Genomic DNA, 19,511 nt, shown 5'->3' with positions numbered 1-19,511 from the left:
GTGGCAGAAGCAGCAGGGGCCCCTGAGGAGAGATATTGTGGGGAAACCACAGTTAGAAGATAATTCTTTATCTTGGAAGTGATTGGGAACCAACTGAGAAAGAATTTCAATCAGGGCATGATCAGATTACATCACCGATAACAGTCACTCAACTAACAATGGAAATACTGGAGTTGGCTTACTCAGTACCAAGAACTGTGTGTTATCTTTCTCCTTCCTCTATTAGTATCATCCCAGTTTTGTAGATGATGAAACTGAGGGTTAGAAAGCAGAGTAACTGGCCCAGGTTGAGATGACTCGGCCAGATGGTTCAGATCCATCTGAGTCTGTGCTAGGCAGACTTGAGTGGCGTCCCCTTCAAGACCTTAATCAATCTCCAGTTGGGGAAACATCAAACAAAGAAGCCAAAGTTTCATCTCTGAAAGTTTCTTTCAATTCTAAGTTGTCCAAGGCCAGGAAAATTTGTCATTAAAACTAGTTTTTAAAAAAAAAAGCTTTTTTTCATCATATAAAATTAAAACTCAAATTGTTTCTTGGCCTCTGATTTGAGAACCATTGGATTCATGCCATGGGACCCTGGAGGCAGAGAAACTAGTTAGGAAGCAGTTGTCGGGTCCAGATGTGAGTGGTGAGCGACAGCCAAGGCGGGAGAAGGAAGTAGACAGAAGATGGGTTCGAGGTGGTGTCGGTCACTTCAGTGCAGGAACTTGGAAGGTGGGCGTGGTGGCTGGCAGAAGGGGGAATGTTAGGTTGACTTTGGTTTCTCGCTTGGCGAGCTGGTAATGAAGGTGTCATACCTGAGTAAAGGATGGGGAAATGGGCACTGGGTGAGGACAAGATGTGGAGGAGGCCTGTTTTTGTTCTGGGGTTTTTTTTTGTTTGTTTGTTTTGAGATGCTTTTGAAATATCAGGGTGGTTCTGATTTATAGGAATGGAGATTTGTAATGGCAGAGTTTAAGTTCATGCTATGAGGGTCTGGGCTCGTAACTGGGAAAAGAGGAATTGGAAAGGGGCTCTTAAATTAGAACGAGGACCAGGACATCAGCAGAAGTAAAGGACCCTCAGAAGCAAGAACCCGTGGACCATTTCTCTCAGGAGCATGGGGCCAGGAACTGGGGCTTCTGGGCTTTCTCCCCATCCCGGTATCTTGCTGCTTAGGGTGTCTCTGGGCTGAAATTGACTATGCTTAACACCAGTGGGTTAGAGAAGCCCTTTCTGTTTCTAATAGCTGGTGACTCTTGGGGGAGCTTTATTATTTCATTTTGTTTCATTTTTCGAAAGCAGTTCCACAATACTCATTTTTAAAAGATTAATTGAATTATGTGTATCCAGATATGTTCATTGATAGTGACCTTGATTGGACTGATTTCTCTTTAAGCCTAGAAATATTTAAAATTTTTAGAAAACAGAGGAGTCATAGGAAAGTATTTTAAAAAAATGACCACATTATTGGAGTTCTGATACATTCTCTTCAAGGCTTTTTGCATACATGTATTTTAAAGCTCTTTTTTTAATTAAGCTTTTTGTTTTAAGATCATTGTTGATCCATATGCATTTGTAACAGAAAGACCCCACATACCCTTTACCTGGTTTCCCTCGATGATAACATCTTGCAAAACTGGACCACAGTATCCCAACCAGGGTATCACACAGATGGAATGGAGACACAGGACCTTCCCGTCTGCACAAGGATCCAGTGTGATGCCCTTTTATAGCCACACACCTTAACTGTCCCCTCCCCACCCCAGCCTCCAGCAACACCAATCTGGCCTTCATTTGCTATAATTGGGTCATTTCAAGAATACTGTATAAATGGAATCATACGGCATGTAACCTGGGATTGACTCTTTCGGCTTTTGCCTATTACAAATAAAGCTACTGTGAACGTACATGTGCAAGTTTTTGTGCAAATGTAAATTTTTGTTTATTTAGAACAAATGCCCAAGGTACAGTTGCTGGTGTGCGGGCATATGTGTGTATCTGTGTGCTTGCACTTGTGTGTATTAAAAAAAATAAACCTAGGATTATATTGTGTGTGTGCAGAGTATAATTTCATCATAAATTTACCTTAGTATAACTCTATAGTGAGAAAACATTAGTATATAGTCATCATTTTCTTAACACTGAGTTCTTCCATGTGGAAAGACTGCCTTAAGCATGAACATGGTCCTTTTCTGGGTGGAGTTGGCCCGTGTAGTGCTGTGAACAACGAGAAAGCTTTAGAAGATGTATTTGAGCACAGGTGGAGCAACACGTATGATTTTCTTTGCACAGCAGATTTTCCTAAAATTTTCTCTTACAGATAGAAAAGTAATATATAGCATTTAAAAGAAATCAGCACACAATTCTCTAAAATCACAATTCCTAATGTTGCACATAAATTCTGATTTGAGATCTTACTTTCCTTAATATGCCAATACTCTAGTATGTTCCTGTGTGTGTGTGTGTGTGTGTGTTAGCCATTCCTTCCAACTGTGCCAGCTCACTGTGACTGTTACCTTTTGTCTCTGAGGTTCACTATGGGGAGAGGGCAGGGCCACTGTATCCTCCGGGCCTTCTTGGTTGACGGGCAGTTGCGGGTACAAGTGACTGAGTTGCATTTAGCACTGCCGGCTTAGCTTTGCTGGTTGTGTGGCCGGGCTCTAAGTCCGTGGGCAGATGTGTGTCCACAGATTAGCTTCAGTGTTTCAGGCTTGGGTGTTTCAGGCTCCTTGGCCTTTTAATCCTTCTGCCTGTACGCTCTGCAGTGTCTTCAGAAAAGATCTGGACTCAGTGGTTAAGATTTAGTGACTGCCGGAGACTGCTGTCCTTGCTGGGTTGTTCATATAATCACTGATGCTTTTGGCGATGTTATCTGTGCACCTGAGAGCAGAAAACACCCTCCATCTGGGGGACAATGTTTGTAGTGATCACTCCTAGCCGTGATTCAGACATTGCTTTCCTGTGAAGTTTCTAGAAAGCTGGTCTCATTGAATTGCATTTTGTAGTGAGATTTCTTCTTTGTTGTCTCATCTCATGAGAAACAGTCTTGGTGTCGTGTTTGATACTGACTTGTCTGTGATGATCAATAGGTAGAAGTGTCTCCCTCTGCCACTTGGCTGCTTCCGCGGTCCTCGTGCTTAGGTCAGAGGCCAAGTGCCCTGCAGGACGCAGAGCCTCCCACACCCTGCCTAGCCACCTTCCACTGAGCGGATGCCCTGTGCTGCATCCCGACTTTATATCTGCTCTTCCCTGGCCGTGGTCCATCCCTCATAGTTCCCATCACACCCTGGGACTTTCCTCATTTCAACCCCCACCATATGATTAGGATTGCCTGTTTATTTTTCTGATCCCTCAGTGGTCAGTAAGCTCTTTGAAGTGGTGGTGGGGGGAGGAGGCTTAATTCATCGGTGTATTCCTGGGGCCCAGCTCACAGCCTGGCACGAATGACCCAGGGAACTGGAGAGAGTCAGTAAATGAAAAATCATGGAATAAGAGAGAGATTAAACTGAGCACGCTGGGAAGGCAGTGCACCGTGTGCTTCCCCCACCTGCCTCCGCCCCTGCTCTCCTTTGCAGGGTAGGGGTTCTTAACCTTTTACTCCTCTGAGTGAGCCAGGGGCTGGTGGAGCTGGAATTCAAAAGGCCACCTCTGAACTAGAGTCCTGCTAAGGTGGGAGGCACCTTTTCCATGATCTCAATTTGAATGCTAGCTGTGCTGTGTGCTGTTGGGTTGGTTTCCTAACTCCTCTGAATTTTTTTAAATTCATTCTTTAAAAAATGAGCAGCAGTGTTTCTTCCCTTTCTGAGGATCAGATGTGCCTGATGCATGCAGTCAGCACTCAATAAGTACCAGTGCCCTCTGCCCGCCCCTCTTGGTTATTTTGGTTTTGCCCCCAAATGCCATGGGCATTGAAAACCCGCTGACCGTTGAAATGACTTAATCTCACAACTCGTTTGAGTTAAAAGAAAATAATCTTTGTTTCATCTGTACTTAGAAGTCAGTTATCTCACAAACTCAAGGAGGGAGGTTCAAGTAACAGAATATTTATTTACAGAGAGGTCATTTTAAACCCCCGGTGCCATGTAATTAAGATGTACTTACTCTGACGAATTGAAGCTGAAAGCAAAGCACCGTTGCATTTTTCCCCTGCACCCTGGGAGAGGAGACGTGGATCATTTTGCTTTTGATTAGATTCCAGTGGAACTTCCAAGCGGGCTTTGCATTTCTGTATCCCACATACTTTCTCCAGCCTCCTGGGGCAGTGGCAAAACAGGCCGAGGCAGAATTTCAGTTAAGTGGCTGGTTTCCTTCTATGACTAAGATTATAGGCATTGAGAGTTGGAGTCCGTGAACCTTAATGTGAGGAAGCTGGAGCTTGGTTTACGTGATCATTTTAGCCACAGGTCAGGAGGCAAAAGTCTTAACCTCTCTCGTTGGTCATGCTTTAATTCAAGAGCCAGTAAACAAAAGATGGAAAGTAAATTAAAGAGAGGCATCCCCCCCCCAACCATGTAGAATTCCAGGGAAAATCTAAACTAGCCCAGCCAGCTTTGTGCAGAGGGATTAAAATAGAAGAAAGTGTTGTATCAAGTAGTTTTTCATTGGATACCACACTGGTCAGGATCATCGTAAAAAAAACGTAGACCTGAATGAGCCACCCCTCCCTCTTGGCTCCTTCTCCTCCTGCACAGCTGGTGTACAGGCCTTATCTAAGGAGTGGGGGCTCCTCCATCTCTAAGACTCTTGATTCTTTCCTTCAAGAATGTTCCACGATGTTGGCATTATGAACCCCTCGTCGGAATTGCTTATATTGAGCCCTCACTGGTGTCAATTGCCATGACTCGTACCTACATGATTTTCTTCAGTTTTCACAGTCATTCTATGAGTTAGGTGTTACAGCATCATTCTTATTTTATCACTAGAAAAGTAATGGGCCAGGGAAGTTAAGTGTCTTGTTCATTGTCCCTGCGCTATGAAAGCATAGATCTAGGAGAAGTGAGTCCAGCCGGATCTGACCCTAAGGCCATGTTTTGATCATGACCCCTGGCTCTGCCTCTCCTTGTAGGCTGCTCCCATTTTGAAGGCCAGGACCATCAGTTCAGTATTTGAGTCTGAATAGTGGGTCAAGGCTGGGCACTGAGGATCCAGATAGGCATGCTTGCTGCCCTGATAGTGTTCTCAAACTGTGGTTTTTGCAGCCCACAGGAGTGAGGTGTGAAGTCAGTTTAGAGGGCCACAGTTGGCACCTAAGTAGAAAATATTGGGATGCACCGAACATTGTGCTAAGTGTTTTAGGAAACTCTCAGGAAACTGTATGTCTAGTAGTTTACAGTGTAAAACACATTTCTCACTGCAGGTTGTGGTCCAAAGAGTTGAAATGTATTGCCCAGAAGTTCCAGTGTTAGGGGTGAGATGGTTTTTAAATAAGGAAGGTAATAGATACGTGATTACAAACCTGTCCTAAGGAGCTATGAAGACAGCCCATGTGATAGACTTAGGAGGAAGGCAGCGAGGTGTCCTTTAGACAAGACCACTGGTGCCTCCTGAGAGGGTGACATTGGGGCTGAGACATCAAGGAGGGGAGCAGTGGGGTGTCAGTGGCCCAGACATGAAACAGTGGGTACAGGAAGCCTGGCCAGGGAGACAGAGTGGGAATAGCATGGACCATGTTTGACCATAATACAGTGCGATCAGGAAACAGTAACAAGCATTAGCCAACCCCATCGCCTGGTCATCATCATCTTCATTATCCTCGTCACCATCGCCCTTCCTAACTTGGGTCAAATAAGAATCAGAAACTAAACTTCCTAACATTGTCATGCTGACCTTTGATTAACCTCTAGTCAATATTTTTAATTTTAAATTATTTCTGAACGACTTGTCTTTGTTTCATGAAAAGGTTTTGCTTATAGGCATTGGCTGACTGTCATCATTTTTTTTCTAGCATCTGCCTAGGCCTTTGGTTGGATGGCACGCCAGTCAGGGCATTTCTAGACCGGGGTATCCCAACCTTGGCACGCCTCATGTTTGGCCTGGATAATTCTTTGGCCTTCAAGAATGGCAGCATTCTTGGCTTTTGCTGACTTGATGTCAGTGGCACACTTCCCCCTCCCCTACAGTCATGACAACCAAAAATGTTTACAACCCTTGCTAACTGTACCCTGGGGGGCAAAATTGAGAACTTCTGGAAGAAATTCCAGGCTTGTATGAGATGAAGTTGCCCACGCTGAGAACACCTTCTGTCTCATCTGTCCATCAAGAGAGGATATGATAGTTTTTTATTTTCTTTCTTTCTTTCTCTTCAATCAGAAAAGTTAGATTTTTATGGGTTCCTAACAAATGTCCCGTTTTCCTAAGGGGAATCTGTGTGTCTGTCACTCTGCACTGCAGACACTCACGTAAGTGTGACGGTGGCTTCCTGCAGTAGTCGAACTATCATCAGATGAAGATAAAAGGGGATTGGTAATGGCCCAGCTGTTTTTTATCTAATTAATTGTCTTCAGGACTTCTCCTTTTTTCTTACAGAAGTGGACCCAGGGTCAGGCAAGCCTCCTCTGAGCTGTTTCTTTAATGGTGTTGATTGGTTTCCTTTGTTCCGCTCCCACACTTAATCCAGTCCATCTTGTGACCGGTGGCTTGTATTTCTCTAACAGGAGCTGTTTGTTCTGAGGCCCCGCTTTCTCTAAACTGATTTCCTGTCTATTAATCTTCTATATTTTGCTCCATTTCTTAACCTTACCACCTGTCTTTGAGCACATGCCCCACTGAAGTAACCCAGTTTATTTTGAGTTGGGTTTTGAGGAATTCAGTTTGTTAGTCTTTTGGCTGTTGTCTGTTCCCCCCAAATTCCTGTAAAATGAATTCCATTCTTTAAACCTAGAATTTTCTTTTTTGCTGTTTGGGGATAGTCTTGTGCAACTATATTAATCCTGTTCATTGTTGCATAGAAATGACTTCTGATCGTCCAAGGGGGCTTGCCGTAAAAAATCTTAAATATGATTGCGGAATGATTAAGCCTCTGAGATATTTCCAGGTTAGGTGTTTATTTAACCAGTATGCTTTAACACACAATGCAGGGGGCTGGTTCCATTCCTTACTTCCTTGAGGCTTCTACTTTGATGTTAACCTTTTCAGTGAGGCTGTCCTCGAACACTTAGTATAAAGGAACCCCTCTTGGTACTTACTGCATTTATGTCTTCACGGACATTCATCACCATCTGCATGATATTGTATATTTGTGTTTTTTCCTTCCCGGTATTGGAATGTAAGCTATATTCCCAGTGCTTAGAACACAATAGTAAATATTTGCTTGAATGGATGGATTTTCATCATCAATTTATCAGGTATCACTGTGCCAGGCACCACTCTAAAATCTTTACAGATATTAACCCATTTCTGATGGATGGCTCTCCCTGCCTTTCTTTCATAAACACATTTTCTCTGTTCTCTCACTTTGAGATAATCATTGCTTTGAGCAGCTCCAGTCCTCTGTCTTGGCATAATGTATCTCTCTGTCCTGTTCACAGCCTCTTGTTTTGTTTATGTAACTCTTCCATCATGATTCTGTCTCTCCGAGCTCTTGAGAAGGAAGTTCTAGTTCTCTTGATTTTCCTACTCCTGGAATATGGCCACGTGCCCACCTCTGACACACAGTGTGCACCTGAAAACATACAGAGAGGTCGAATGTACAAATGTGGGGAACTCAATTCACAGTTTATAGCCGTTTTTTTCAGTGTTCATGAGTCCAGCTCTGAGCTGTTTACTTAGGCTCACACATTGTCTAGCTGTTTCCAGGGCACTAAAAAAGACAAGGAAATGTTTACATACGATGTAATATTCATTATACGTATATCTTTTAGTGTCTAAGTTTTGTAGGGTGTGTAGGGTCATTTCCAGGAAAAAATAAGATTCAGTATAAATGCAAACAGCAGTTTTAATCTTCTAAATTAAATCTGTTCTCAAATTCTGGAATTCTCAGTATACTCAGACAATATTTCTATAAAAAGTAGAAAAAATGTTCACGTTGGGAAGGACTTGCTGTTGGTGGGTCTTCAGGAGCTTAAACAAGAGACCGTTGCGCTGACTTTCCTACCAGAGTATTTCCTGGGGAACCCATGTGACCACCCTGCCCTCGTGTTGGCAGGAGTACTGAGCAGGTGGATTGAGGAGACCCTCTGGGTGTGCTGGGGACAGAGGGGGACACAACACCATGTGCACCCCTCTGCTGGCCAGAGTGCAGCCAGGTGGGATGGGTTCTGCTCCGGCCCCAGCCTCACAGTGGCTGTAGATGGAAGACGCAAGTACCCTGCTCAGTTGTGTTTCTGGAACACCTGCCTGGATTGGCCCCACCTTGCATTCCCTCAGCCGCCCCAGCCTGTCCTGCCCTGTGGGGTGCTTACGTGGCTGGGTAGCCACCTCGCCATGAGGTGGGGCTGCTGGGGCTGCCACATCTCCCGGTGGATGTCTGGGCCCAGGAAGCAGCTGGGGAAACTGGCTGGACCTCACAAGAGAGGGTTGGTGTCTGCCCTGGCCTCAAGCAGTTTCTCAGTACTGGTTTTGACCAACTCTTGTGGTTCCTGTGGCAAAGATGCCCCTGCGGAAGTTTTCATTTTGTCTCCAGAAAAATAAAACGTGCCACTTTTCATGGCTTATGGAAACCATTGGATTGGTACTTTTGCTTTTCTTAGTGTGTCATTCCCTTTTGCAATAACATACCATTTGCTGCCATGTAGGCAACCGGTCACTGTTTAAAAATAGAGTCCCCCAGTCTGCAAACACTCTTCCAGAAAGTTGTTTTGGGTGTGTGTGCACATGCGAATATATGTGCTTGTGAAGACTGGACATCTTTCGTGTTGTTTACATCTTGCTTTTACATCTTGGTGTTTTTAATCTGTTTTAAGGGTGACTATAGCAAAAGTGTACCATGAAGAAATATGGAATAGCTTCCATAATTGACTGATAGTGTCATGCACAGTTTTGTAGAGCTGGTCAAACTGGCCAACAGATGGTGCTGACGTGGTTAATCCTCTACCCAATCGGTGGTGATAAAAGAGCCCTGGGTAGATTTTAGAAATACACGCGAGTTCAGTAACCAGTCTTACAATAATACGAGAGTTGTGTGCTATACATGCTACAGCATGCATGCAGGGCTGTCACTGGTGTTGGGATAAATTATAAGGAAGACAGGCTGTCAGGCCGACAAACTGATTGTATTTTAAATCTGAGAGGATATGTCTTGCTTAACAATCACGTGAATGCTGTATATTCACGACTGAGGAGGGATCGTGTCCAAGGATATTTTTCAGGCATTCCTGAGAAGATGTGTTCCCATCTCTGAGAAAATATACAGACTATATGGTGAATTTATGTAACACTTATTAGAATGAAGAGCTTTGTTAGGAAGCTTTGAAATACATCATACAATCCTATGTGAAACATTATGGAGTGAAATCAGATTACTTTCTGAAAGCTTGGAGAGCCAGTCTCTTAATTGTTACTGCTTCAGATCAGTGGGAGAGACATGAACTGTAAATGTATAATTTCTGCAATTCCCAAAGGATGGTTAGTACTTGAACTTGCCATTTAGGAATATCTAATAGCAGCTGTCAGAATAATTTAAAAATAGGTAGGTGGCAGGAAGGAAGTAATAGAGTTCTCTGCAGTCTGTGTTTTACTGACGGATTCAGGATCCTGTTACTGAAATTATACTGGGATTGTATTATAAGTTGGGGAAACGTCTGTGGAAACTGTTCTTTGCTGATAACTAAACAGTTGAATTCATTCCCCTCCCCACCCCAATCAGGTGTTCACTTACAAGCAGAGCACAATCACACACCAGAAGGTGACAGCCATGCACCCCATGGATGAGGAGGGTGTGGATGACATGGCCACCTTGACCGAGCTCCACGGGGGCGCCATCATGCACAACTTGTACCAGCGATACAGGAGAAATCAGATCTACGTAAGTTCCCCTTTAACTCCCTTAAAAAAAACCCCTCTGGTTTGAATGAAGGTGTATTTGTGTTTTCAGAGAGGATTTCCTCTTGACAACCTCTGGTGAATCTGAGGAAAGCTACATTTTCAGGTGTTCCGTTAAATTAGAGACGTGGTTCCATAAATCATTCTTGTGCTTACTGCCTTGACTTTATTAGTGGGGGACGACTTTCTGTCGATGCGTGATTTGGCCTCTTTCTTTGTGTAAGTGCATCCTGTTCATAAGTGTTCTGTTACATGAAGAAATCACGCGGAATGGTTTGACTTCCTCAATTAAGGGCTGGGGGTGACATGGGGAATGTGGATTTGCAAGTAGGCAGACCTGAGTTTAAGCTATTTTTGCTTTCTTGATTTTTCTCCTTTCATGAGTTTTCCCTTTTTTTCTGGTTCTGGAGCCCATCTAAGGGGCTATCTGGAATCAGGAGAGCCCACCTCATTTGTGGGGTTGCTGTTTTGATGGGAGCCCTGTCCCGCCGAGGCAGCCACACGTTTTCTCTCCACTTCCATGAAGTGTGACGGTACCTATGTTATGAAAGTGATCTTCAAAAATCACTTCTATAATAATCACTTTTTGACATTAAAGTACTTAAATTACTGGTCAAAAAATGATCTGCAGATTTTATCTTTTCATCTGCCTGTTTGCAGATCTTTATAGAAAACTGGGCAGCTGCTTACACATGTTTGTTTTTATTGTCAAGTTTACATTCAGGTTTTTTTAAAAACTCCAAATTTTGATGTTGGAAAAACCCTTGATCTTTTAGTAATTTCTGTTCCTTAGCAGTTAACATTTAATTTGGCCAATATGCTTGTAACTAAGATGAATAATTGTATCAGCCTTATGCGGTAGAGCTAGCAGGTGAGACTCAAGGCACTCTTAGTACTGAGGTTCTTCTAATTTACCTGCCCTTAGACCAGACGAGGAGGATGGGGAAAGAGGAGGAATTAGGTATTTCTGGGTTTAATGCTACATTCTCCCCAGCTTTAAAAAAAAAAAAAAAAAGGTACACTTATATGCTTTCTTTTTATATTGTGAAAGCGTCATTTTGGCTGGATTGACCTGGTATTTGCCAGATGTTTTCAGGCAGCCTCGTCTTGGGAAATTCGTCCCGTTCTAGTCCTTTGACTGGCGGAGCTTGCTTCACACTCAGTGCTTCAATGACAGTGTTTTCTGTATGATTCTCAGAAAAGGTAGCGGTCACACGTGCTGATGTGAAAGTGGCCATCTAGTCTACTTGTGCCTGGGCCACAGAATTAACGTGTACTTACTTCTCTGTTCCCATCTCAAAAATCTCCTCGAAGGTGACTTGTGTCTCCTCCTTCCCGTGGGACCCCCATGACGCAGGTGTCCAGGTAACCATGTACCGTGCCTGTGCCTTTGGTATCAAGTATTTGGCACCACCATGGAACTTTGTGCACACAGCAGTTTCCTTGCTCAGTTTGTCTTCCCTGAGCCAAGGACAGTGCCAGGCACCTGGTAGTTCTCCGATAATAATAGTAAAACAAATTCCATGTGTATTAGAAAGAACCTAGTTGATGATAAAGGTGAAGCTAGATTTAAAATTTCTCCATTGGTACATGGCTCTTATAGGTGAATATTTCAGAACTTATACTCTTCTGTCTTTAGATGCAAGTTCTTGTTACACATTTAATAGTCAAGAAAAAGTAGGTGAATTAGGGGGAAAAAATTATCCAAGGGGTTTAAAAGACAGAGGCTTAAAAAGCTCCCCACCTCCCCTTTTCAGGATAGTGATGTTTAAACCTGACAGCTAAATTGCCCAATAAACCATGAATAGGATCTTGGTCCTTTTTCCTGGAATGAATGTCTTTTTCCTCCCCTCTGCAGGAAAAACATAGGATTTTTGTACATCCAATTTGCAACTCAGTTTAATTAATTAGACCTGTACATACCTTCCTTTTGGGACCTGGATAATTGTATTATTCTCCATAAAGCAGCCACCTGGGTTATCTTATCACTGCTGAAGTGATTTGAGTGGGTGCCAGTAGCTGTCAGACACTGCCCCATCAAGACAAAACCACCACCTGTCAGAGAAGCGCAGCTTTTTCACCTTTGATCCTGGCTCTGAGTGATGCTTGTCCCTATTATTAAAAGAGAGAAAAAAATGATACATAACACAGGTGCTGTGTTAGTTTTCTTTTGCTGGCATAACAGATTACCATAACTGTGCCAACTTAACAGAAGTGAATTTTCTTGCAGCTTTGTAGGTGAACAGTTGGAAGGGATCTCACCAGACTAAAATCCAGGTGTAAGCAGGACAGGGTTCCTTTCTGGAGCCTCTAGGGGAGGACCTGTTTCCTGCTCTTTGCTGGTATTGGCAGAGGGCAGTTACCTGGGGCTGTAGGACTGAGGTCCTCGTTTTCTTGCTGGCTGTCTCCTGAGGGCTGTTCCCAGCTGCTGGAGGGCCCCTTCCTTTAGGTTCAAAGCCAACAACTGTGGGTTGAGTCCCTCTTGTGCTTCAGATCTCTTCCTCCTCCTGCCTATCTCTGCAGCCAAGAAGGTTCTCAGCTTTTAAAGATTCATGCAGTTCGATTGGACTCACCTGGATAATCCCCAGTCTCAAGAGTTTACAGCTTTAACTGTATCTTCAGAGTCCCTTTGCCTGCAACATCACGTAGTCACAGGTCCTGGGAACTAGTTGTGGGCATCTTGGTAGGGCAGGGGAGTGGTGTGTTGCTCTGCCTGCGTAGATGCCCTTCTTTGAGTCCTGTTATAGAAAAAGAAGTCCTGTGGGTCTCCCCCACCACTCCAGATCATGCATTATCTGTTGGCTTGCTGATCCTAAATGATACAGTTCGCTGGTAAGCAGACCTGTATCCGGGTAGAGGAGTCTGTTGTTTGTGCTAAGAAGGACAATTAACTTTTTTTCCACCTTGAGGGCCATCCTTATTGTCTGAGGTCTTTAGCAGACCTCAGGAAAATATTTCTTCTAGCCTTAAGCATCCTGAATTCAAATGGAGGTGGAGAGCTACAAAGAGGTGAAGTGCTTAGGAGACAAATCAGAGTTGAGTCCACTTTTCGCCACTCACCTCCTCTTGGGCTCTATATTAAACACTTAATTTTTATGTGTCAACTTAAAAAAAAATTTTTAAAGGTCAGATGTTATAACCCTTGTATCTGACAGGGCTGTTTTACAGTAAAATGTCAAGTGAAGGCCTTAGGAACTTGACTAACCTTCGTACCTCTCTCCCCACCTTACTCATCGAACACCACCAAATCTTTATTTGGAAAGCTCCTGCCTGGAACTCCTTCCAGGCGCAGGGGCTGTTCAGACATCTGTGTCAGTGTCCGTAAGCCTGTGTGGCTCCAGCCTGGCCGCTGGTCGTTTGGCTCTGACCCCCGGGTTAGAGCAGCTCTGTTCTTTCCTAAGTGCCCTGAATGAACCCCTGCCTTTATGCCCTCATGCTGGATTCCCTTTCCGGAACTCCAGGCCCTCTTGCCTAATGCTCCACCTTGTCAGCCTTTCCCAGCCTCTGGCGACTCCCAGAGGACAACTCTGCCCAGCACTTCAGCTCTAACCTTGGACCCCATCCCAAACTTCCACCCTGAATTTCTTTACGGGTTTCCTGCTGCAGGGGGCCAGCACCTTGGAGAGGGTCTGATGAGTCCTACCCTCCTTTGTCTCTTCCCACCATTGATGAGACCTGGGAAGACCAGTACCCACACCTGTAAGTCCCTAAAGACTCATAGAGGAGGGGTATGTGTTGTATGAGGAGATAAGAGGTAGGGAGAGGGAACAAATAGGTGGGTGAAGGACCCTATGTAGTATTACTGCCAGCCCCTCCAAAGGAGGGATGAGAGGTGAGTAGATGGAAGGGCTAGTTGGATACCATACGTGAAGATGAAAAGTTGAGACTGAACTTGGTGTGATGGCCTCACTAAACTGGGAGAAGTTCCCTTTGCTTATGGAGTCTGGAGTGTGTTGGGGGGATGCTGAGCAATTAGTAGGATAGGCAGGATGGGGTCAGGACACCCTTAAAAGGAGTGGTGCTCCAGCAGGTGATGTGGCCCCCAGGGGACATGTGGTAGTACCTGGAGGCATTTTTTGGTTGTCACAGTTAGGGTGGAGGATGCTAATGGTACCTAGTGGGTAGAGACCAGGGAGCTGCTGTACACCCCTCAGGGCACAGGACAGCCCCACGACGAAGAGTTACCTGGCCCGAGATGTCACTAGTACAGAGAAACCCCGCCTTACTTAAAGCGGGTCGGCAGCATTTGGGCTTGGTGGTCAGAGACTACACCGTCTTTGTTAAAGGCTTTTGAAGAGAGAACTTCCCTGAGAAAAAAATGTAGAAGGGTGGAGAGGGAAATGGTGTGATACCATCTAGAGAGTGGATTGGCTGAGAGAGGGTTGTGGTAATTCAGAGCGGAGAGATGAGGGTTTGGACTAGAGTAGAGATGGTAGCCAGCAAGGGAATGTGGGATACGAGATGAGTGGGAAGGAGGTCAAGGAGGCAGGGGTAGCTTGAAGGATTCCCAGCCTTGTCAGGCCCCCCTGGCCATGAGAACATGCCGCTGACTGTCCCGGAGGCTCCTCCAGGAGAGGGGGCCAGTGAGATGAGTAAGGTTTAGGATGCCTGGGGCATCCTTGGAGCCTGTGTCATTTCCGATTATGTCCCCAGCATCTAAGCACAGTGTGGACAACTGCAGATGATGTTTTTGTTGTATTGACCGTGAACTCTGTGTCCAGAGTGCAGGGACAGCCACGCTAGCTCCGTGGTGTGGCACTGTTGTCGTCTGCCGAATGGAAGAGGAAACACATGCCCTCCATCATAGAGTTGGTCGTGCTCTGGGTCAATTGCATGGGGAGCCTCCTCTCCCAGCCGCTAAGGAGTGGCTGGAAACCACATCAGGGAGAGGACTGCAGGGAACCTCAGGGCTCGGCTGCAATTAGAGTGTTGGGGGCGGTTCCAGAGGAAGCCGTGCTCTGTTCCACCCACTCGTGGGTTAGTTTGTGGGTCTTGCTGAACAGATGGGGCAGAGAGCAAGATCAAAGGAGCCCATTTTAAGAAGTGGGGCTGTGAGCACAGAAGATGCTTCACAGCTAGTATATTTTTAAGTGTTTCAAAAATAATCCTCCTCTGGGTAGGTGGCGCTCCAGACTGAATCTGTACACATATTTGCTGTTGTTCCTGAATTAACTTTTTTTTTTTGAGTTACAGGCCAAAAATCACAGGATGATTTATTATTAAAATTAGTTAATAATTTATAAAATTTAATTTCATTTAAAAGTATTTTGTCACATAAATTTAATATTAATTAAAAGACTTTAAAGGCTTACTTTTTAATTCACTTTTTTTTAATTGAGGTAAAATTTACACAGAATGTTATAGTAGGTTCAAGGGTACAATATGAGGTTTTGGTATTTGTATTGCACAATGATCACCACCTGAATTGACTTTGAAGCCTGACAGATATGTTCGTGGGCAGCAGCCAGTTAAAGACTCATGGGTGGCAGCAGACAGGTGACCTGAGTTCACCTGTGGGGGAATCATGGGCCACCTGCGGCGTTGATCCCTGGGACACCGTGCCCTGGAGTTGCCAGTTTCGGGCTCGCAAATCGAAATCTGCGATTCACTGCCTTGAGTCCTGTCTTCCCAGAGTAGACTTTTGGGGGTTTGTTTTCTGTCCCTCTCCAAAGCCAGTGTCAAGTGACAGCGCGCCTCTCGCGATGGCCGGAAGACCGGATGGCTAGCAGGCTTGGCATCTGTCTCATACCGGGAACAGCTGAACACAGTGTGGTTTGTCAGGGGTTTTTTTTCTCACATGAAATCTAGACCAGTGTTGCCAAAAGATGATTGCAACCATCTGTCCGACTGTATGTATTTTTAAACTTTACCAAACATTTATGCTCTCGAGTCGCCACTTCCACATCAGCACATGATGGTGGCAATTAGGGACTTTGCTTTTGTTAATCCCCCCTCCCCGTTCCTGCCTCTCTTTTGGGTCAGATTTCTTTGAACAAGGAGGGAACATGTGTCAGAAATTCACTCAGATTAAATGGAAATGTCACTTCTAAATTTAAGAGCTTGACTTTAACAACATCTGGAGGTATCTGTTGTGATCTAGTTGTCTTTTCAACAAACTTGAATGCCTAAGAGTTTTGGCTGTTTCATTGGACGACGATCATGAATCATTTTGTTGGGAGGTGGGTGTGGAGCAGTAGGACTCAGTTAAAATGGAACTTAAACTTGGTGGATTGGTGGTCCATTCGTGTGCCCTCAACACATCTATGTTGATTCCGGCCCTGCCTGTGTGCCAGACTGTGTGTGAGGCTCCAAGGATGCACACTCTTGTTCTCAGTACTTGTTTCTTGAAAGATCGAATAAACGTAAGGCACTGCCTTTCCGGGACCTCCTAGTTCCTTGGTGAAGGCGGACGCAGCAAACCTTTGACAGCAGCTCAGGGCAACAGTGAGTGTCATAAAAGGACTAACTGGGAACACACAGAGTGGGCACTCGAAGGAGATGGTGAGACGGGGTCGGGAAATGACTCCCAGCCAAGACACTGGTTGCACTGAGTTTTGAAGCATTTTTAGGGGAATTTGGCCAAGCCAGAGGCTAACTCATTCCTGGCAGAAGATCAGCAAGGGCAAAGGCTTGACGAAGCGTGATGCATTTGTGCAGCTGCAGGACCCATGAGACGCTGCAATGAAGGTTGCATGCAGCTGGCTGGCAGGGTGGTCAGGAGCAGGTGAGGAAGGACACTGTGTGTAAGTGAATGAGCTTGAGTTCGTTTGTGAAGACTGATAGGGGACAATGTCAAAGGTGAGTTCTGGGAAAACTCAATCTGGCTGTAGGCAACGGAACCAGTCTGGGGGAAGAGGTGACCAGCAGAGCAGATGGGAAATGATAGGGTTCCAAACCAATCCTGGGGTGGGGGTTGGAGTATGAGACATAAGAAAAGGTCAAATCCAGATGCTTGATTGAGTTTGGGAGGCAAGTAGGCTGAATTTTTAAAGGCTGACTCCCAGATCCCTGGACTGTCCATTTGGGTAGACCACAGTGCCATTTGTCAAGACGTGACTGTGAGAAGAAACAGGTGTTTTGAGGAGCTCAGCCTTTGTGTGTTGAGTGTGAGCTTAGGGGTGTCCAAGTGAAGACGCCCAGGTGGACTGTTGAATGTGCATATCTGCAATTTAAAGCTGAATCTGCTTTCAAGGTCAAGATTTGGGAAAGTAAGTTATGGCCATGTTGAACTGAGATAGTCAAGAGAGGAAAGAGAATGGTGGGTGGGAAGTAAATCTAGCTAGTGGTTCCCATTTTTTTTTTTAATTGAAGTATAGTCAGTTTACAATGTTGTGCCAACTTCTGGTGAACAGCATAATAGTTCAGTCATACATATACATACATATGTTCATCTTTATTACAAGTTACCACAAGGTGTTGAACGTAGTTCTCTGTGCTACACAGTAGGACCTTGTTGTTTATTTTATATATAGTAGTTACTATCTAGTTCCCACTTCTTAACAACTTCCTCCCTTTAGGAAAGTGGGCCATGACACTGACTTGAGCCAGATTCCCTGGTACATTTCAGATTACTTGGTCTATGTGCAGCTTTTCCAGGACCACATGATGGAAGACCATTGTGGTTTTATTTTCATGAACAAAGTTAATAAATCCCTCTGATTTACACAGCACTTTCGCATAGTAATCACGTGAGGGTAGCAGAGGATATGTTATTACTGGTCAGAATCTCTGGCCCAGAAGGGGCAAGCAGTGGACCAGGGCAGGTAGGTCCAGGCTGAGGACTTCAGGTCTTCGGAGTTGACCAAACCTTGCTGTCTAGATCATTTTTTCCTGTGTTGGAATAGTGACTTCCCAGCAGTAGCGTAGATTCTGTGTATCTACAAGCAGAGTGCATCTGAGGCCACAGGTTACTTGTAGTGTTCATAGTTACACTTAAAACTTTTTTCTTTTATTTGATGAGGGGCTAGATACTAGGTATTAGACCCTTATACCTTTTGAAAACCTTGAATTGGTAGATTTTGCACTGAAGCAATGCAGTGAGTTCCTTCATGATATTTTATTTTATTTTAATTTTATATTTTTATATTTTTTAATATTTTAAATTTTATTATGTTGTTTTGGTGAGGGGTCAGATACTAGGTATGATACCTGTATGCCTACTGAAAAGCTTGAATTGATAGATTTTGCACTGAAGCAGTGCAGTGGGTTCTCCCAGCGTTTTGAAAGCGGATTGCACTGCAGCTGTTCCAGATTATTAAAGTGGGTAAGGAAGAGTATTTTTTTGGTGAGTTCTGTGGAACTTTTCTGTCTAGAAAAGAAACTTTACGTGTTTCAAAATAGAATATCCTTTCTATTTCTGAAAAGCCGTTAAAATGACTAGGCTATTTATTTTTGTGGAATTTGGAATCCAACGTGTGGAAACCAGTACCTGGCCCCGCCTTGTGTTTGAGAGTCACGTGTATCCAGGGTCTTAAGAGTGCAGGGAGTTATGATGGCTGGTTTTGGAGCAGTAATAATAAACACCTTTTTACAGAGTGATCAGTGGTACAAGTGTGGAACGCGCATGGTCTCCCAGCTCTTAGGTTTCTCACTGCATTTATCTCTGCGTCACTTTGCATCACAACTAGGCTCCCCTCCTACCTCCCCACTTCCCAGTTGCCCTGTTTACTTATGTTACCTGTCGAACTTTCATTATTATTCAAGGGATCTCTTATCCATGCAGACTTTGTTCTGTTTGTTTAATTGAAGTGTAGTTGATGTACAGTGTTGTTCCTGAGGTCGGGCGTAGTGAGTCAGTGATACATACTTGTGTTCTTTTTCATATTCCTTTCTGTTATAGCTTGTGACAGGATGCTGAGTGTAGTTCCCTGTGTTCTACGGTAGGACCTTGTTGTTTATCTGTTTTGTATATAGTAGTTTGTATCTGCTAATCCCAAACTCCTAATTTAACCTTCCCTCCCCCTCGTCTCCTTTGGTAACCATAAGTTTGTTTTCTCTGTCTGTGAGTCTGTCTCTTTCTGTTTTGTAAATAAGTTCATTTGTATCTTTTTTTTTTCTTTTTTAGATTCCACATAAAAGTGGTATCATAGGATATTTGTCTTTCTCTGTCTGAGTTCACTTAGTATGATCATCTCTAGGTCCATGGGTGTGTGTGTGCAGCCTTTGTTTTAATGACAGAATGATCCACGCTGTGATCAAGGTAGTGGGAGGAGAGATAAAGCTGTCCCTGGCCGTAGTGATTTCTGCTGATGGGCCACTACGATTTCACCTAATCTGAATAAACCATCGGGAGCTATTCCTGTTGTTGCCGTGTAGTTTTACACTTCCGTTTTAGGGAGGTCGAAAGCACCATTTGGCACGAATATGGGCACAAGCAACAAAAAGCAAGTAAGTAACTGAAGGCACCTCCCTTCTGTCGCTGTCAGGAGAGAAATTCATGAGGATTTGGGTGTTGGTTCGCCTTTTTGGAGCCTCTCGAAGTCTCTTCTCAAGTATTTCTGTGGGTCGACCCTGTAGGTCATGGGAGCTGTTGACGAGTTTCATGCAGGAGA

At 44.4% G+C, this 19,511-nt stretch overlaps 1 protein-coding gene across 1 annotated transcript in view; it reads left to right on the top strand.

The window, feature by feature from the left end:
- Window positions 1-19,511, top strand: part of MYO10 (myosin X) — a 192,799-nt gene that overhangs the window by 72,874 nt on the left and 100,414 nt on the right. The window contains exon 3 of the mRNA XM_031443472.2: window positions 9,785-9,943. Coding sequence (XP_031299332.2) covers window positions 9,785-9,943 — 159 coding nt within the window. The remainder of the gene's footprint in view (window positions 1-9,784; window positions 9,944-19,511) is intronic.

Source organism: Camelus dromedarius, chromosome 3 (assembly GCF_036321535.1).
Source record: "Camelus dromedarius isolate mCamDro1 chromosome 3, mCamDro1.pat, whole genome shotgun sequence".
NCBI lineage: Eukaryota > Metazoa > Chordata > Mammalia > Artiodactyla > Camelidae > Camelus > Camelus dromedarius.
Note: the sequence above shows the minus strand (reverse complement) of the source record. Positions and strands in the feature narration are given on the sequence as shown.